Below are 3286 nucleotides of genomic sequence, written 5' to 3'. Positions count from 1 at the left end.
AAAAGAAGCTAAGTTGTATACTCAGAGTGAGCAGGTATTGTAATAGGTATTGTAGTAAGGGACATATTACACAGAGTAAGCAGGTACAGTAATAGGTATTGTGGTAAGGGATACATTACACAGTAAGCAGCAGATACGTAACGCAAGCAAAACTGTTCCAAGCAGTTGAGAGGAAAAGATCAGTTTTGACACTTCAAGTGTTGTCATCCCCTCAATTTGTACTATAAATTAATGCTAATTGCAACAACTTTCGAGGCAAAAAAAAACACTTTCAGATAAAGAGAAATGTTGCCTCTTCAAGAGGTGATCTTTACTTTAACCCATAATATGTCACTACTCTGGATCTTTCTGTTATCTATCTTCATACTTTGTTTCAGTGTAAAGAGAAGAAACTTCTCGAAACGCCCTGAAAAGTTTCCACCTTCGCCTCCAAAGCTTCCATTCATAGGAAACATCCACCAACTAAGCTCTCTTTACCATCAATCTTTGTATTCACTCTCTCTAAAATATGGGCCCCTCATGCTACTTCATTTTGGTGAAGTACCATACCTTATTGTTTCGTCGTCCGATATGGCATGTGCCGTATTACGGACCCATGGCCTCACCTTTGCCAGTCGGCCTTCTTCTGTTGTCCCGGACATCATTCGTTTTCGTGACTTGGCCTTTGAACCCTACGGTGAGGATTGGAGGCAATTGAAAAAGATCTTCACAATCCATTTAATGAGTACCAAAAAGGTTGCCTCCTATAAATCAAATCGAGAGGAGCAAGTTGGTAATTTGATTGCAAAAATTAGCAACCATGCATCCAAGTCGAGAGGTGATCCTATAGAATTAAGCAAGGTTTTGTTCTCATTCATGATTGATGTAATTTCTGGGGTTGTTTCTGGAAAAGTCATTATGGAAGAACAAAAGTATGTCATGTTTAAAGAGGTGATAGAAGAGTTTTTTAGCTTAATGGGACAATTTAGTGTTAGTGATTTGTTTCCTTCTTTGTCATTGTTAGAAGGCCTTATAGGATTGAGCCGGAAGGCTCGTAGAATTAGAAATAAGTTGGATATGTTGTTTAAAGAGATAATTCAAGCTCATATTCAAAGCGGAGAGAGCAACGAGGGACAAGATAATTTAGTTGATATTTTACTTTGTTTGAAGAATGATCCAAGCATCAACTTTGAGATCACCATAGATAATATCAAGGGCCTACTTACGGTAAGTTTATTTTTTGAAAAAATTCAAATCATTCAACTTACATATCAAATGAAAGTCTGGTATCTTGAATTGCAAACATGATCTTATATGTGATCACTATATGACAATATTCTCACGATATGAAGAAATATAACTGTTACAAAAATGAAAATGACAAAAGAGAGAAAAATAATTTATTATGCTATTTTCTCAAGAACCTTGAGTTTATAACTATATACATATCACAATCAAATTATTCAGGACGCATTTGCTGGTGGAGTTGATACAACATACATCACCCTAAATTGGGCAATGGCAGAGCTGATTAAAAATCCTAAACATATGAAGATGCTGCAAGAAGAGGTTAGAGGAATAGTAAAGCATGGTGACATGGTGAGATCAGAAGATTTAGACCAAATGAGTTACTTAAAAGCAGTGATCAAAGAAACCCTACGGCTACATCCTCCTGGCCCTTTGTTGGTTCCAAGGGAATCGATAGAAGAATGTGAAATAAATGGTTTCACAATTCCTAAAGGAACCAAAGTCCTAATCAATGGGTGGGCCATTGGGAGGGAGGCAAAATCATGGGAGGTGCCAGAGGAGTTCATGCCAGAAAGATTCATTGGTAGCCAAGTAGACTACAAGGGGAATGACTTTCAGTTCATCCCGTTTGGATCGGGACGCAGGATTTGCCCTGGTATATTGTTTGCTACAGCCGTGGCAGAGCTTGCATTAGCAAATCTGGTACATCACTTTAATTGGGAGTTGCCAGGTGGAATGACAAGGGACGAGTTCAACATGAGTGAATCACCGGGATTCTCCGTTAAAAGGAAGGATGATCTTCTGCTTGTTGTTAAGAAATAAGAATCTTTACCCGTCAGATAAGATAATAATTTTTAGCCTCATTATAGAGGCATAAGCTGCATTCTATGTAAAATAATGTTTGTTAAGATATATAAGAGGATTAAGATGGTATGTTCTGGCAATTGATTAAACTGATGTAATACCAACATATCCTCATTTTCAATACAATATTTTGGGTAATGATGAATTTAGGCACTATCACAATGAACTAGTTCATTCATAATGATTCTACAATATTTTCTCAGGTCTCTGATAACTACCAACCAAATGTAAAGCGTTCTTTCCTGTCAAGATCTGTATAAACATCAATTGGTATTGAGAATTTAAAATGGGACCACGTGATGTGCCCATTCATGCTAAAATGTTAATAATTTCAGATGTACTTATTAAGGGATATATTACCTCACTTTGAAAACCGTTCAAGTTGTTCTCCATATTATATTGTGCTTGGAGACTAAATTTAAAATTTTTCTCAATTTTTTTACTATTTATTAAGCCACTTTGAAAATAGCTGATCCAACGGTGGCTTCTGATTTTACTGTTTTGTTAAGCCACCGTTGAATCAGCGATTTTCAAAGTGTCTTAATAAATAGTAAAAAATTTCAGATCAAAAATGTAAAATTTGGTCTCCAGCGAAAAGAAACCCACAACATTCTTTTTAAAGCCGATGAAGATTGTTCTACATTTGGTGGGAAAAATGAAAGCATCCATTTGTGGCACTCCAGGCGGGTCATCAGGAGGATTCTATGCTTCATTTGTTCAAGCAACTCCTCATACGGTTCTCTAAAAACCAATATTTAAATTTCATACGGTGTAGCCTATAAATTTCATATGTTTATTACTGAACAAATAATGAACAAGTTTATTACTGAACACGGCCCGAAACTCAGTTCAGATTAGTGGACATTTATTAAAGTGGGACGAATTTGGACGAGCCTGGACGGACCAATGAACAGTTCGAATTTGTCCAATGGAACCGATCGATCGATTCGGTCCAAAGAAACTTAGTGATTTCTTCTTCCCGAATTGTTCATGAGCCTAGCCGAATTTGAACAACCCCTCTCTCATCTTGCCACACTCTCTCTCTCACGCCGTCATGAGCGGCTGCAAACTCTCTTTCTCACGCGTCACCACTCTCAGTCCGCCCCCCTCTCTCTCACGCGCCGCCGCCTCTCTCCTCCGTCCCGTTGACGCACCTCTGTCCCGCCGCTTCTTCCCGCCCCGCTACTTCTTCGTC

The 3286-nt window shown here is 38.2% G+C and overlaps 1 protein-coding gene across 1 annotated transcript; it reads left to right on the top strand.

Moving 5' to 3' along the window:
• Positions 1–258: 258 nt before the first annotated feature.
• Positions 259–2320, top strand: LOC144555109 (cytochrome P450 71A1-like). Its single transcript, XM_078303332.1, has 2 exons — positions 259–1206; positions 1447–2320. Exons 1-2 carry the CDS (start codon positions 286–288, stop codon positions 2047–2049), a joined length of 1524 nt encoding a protein of 507 aa, XP_078159458.1. The 5' UTR covers positions 259–285; the 3' UTR covers positions 2050–2320.
• Positions 2321–3286: the final 966 nt, after the last annotated feature.

The sequence above is a fragment of the Carex rostrata genome, chromosome 6 (assembly GCF_964058835.1).
Source record: "Carex rostrata chromosome 6, lpCarRost1.2, whole genome shotgun sequence".
Classification (NCBI taxonomy): domain Eukaryota; kingdom Viridiplantae; phylum Streptophyta; class Magnoliopsida; order Poales; family Cyperaceae; genus Carex; species Carex rostrata.
The sequence above is the reverse complement of the archived record's forward strand: the minus strand, read 5'-3'. Positions and strand labels throughout refer to the sequence as shown.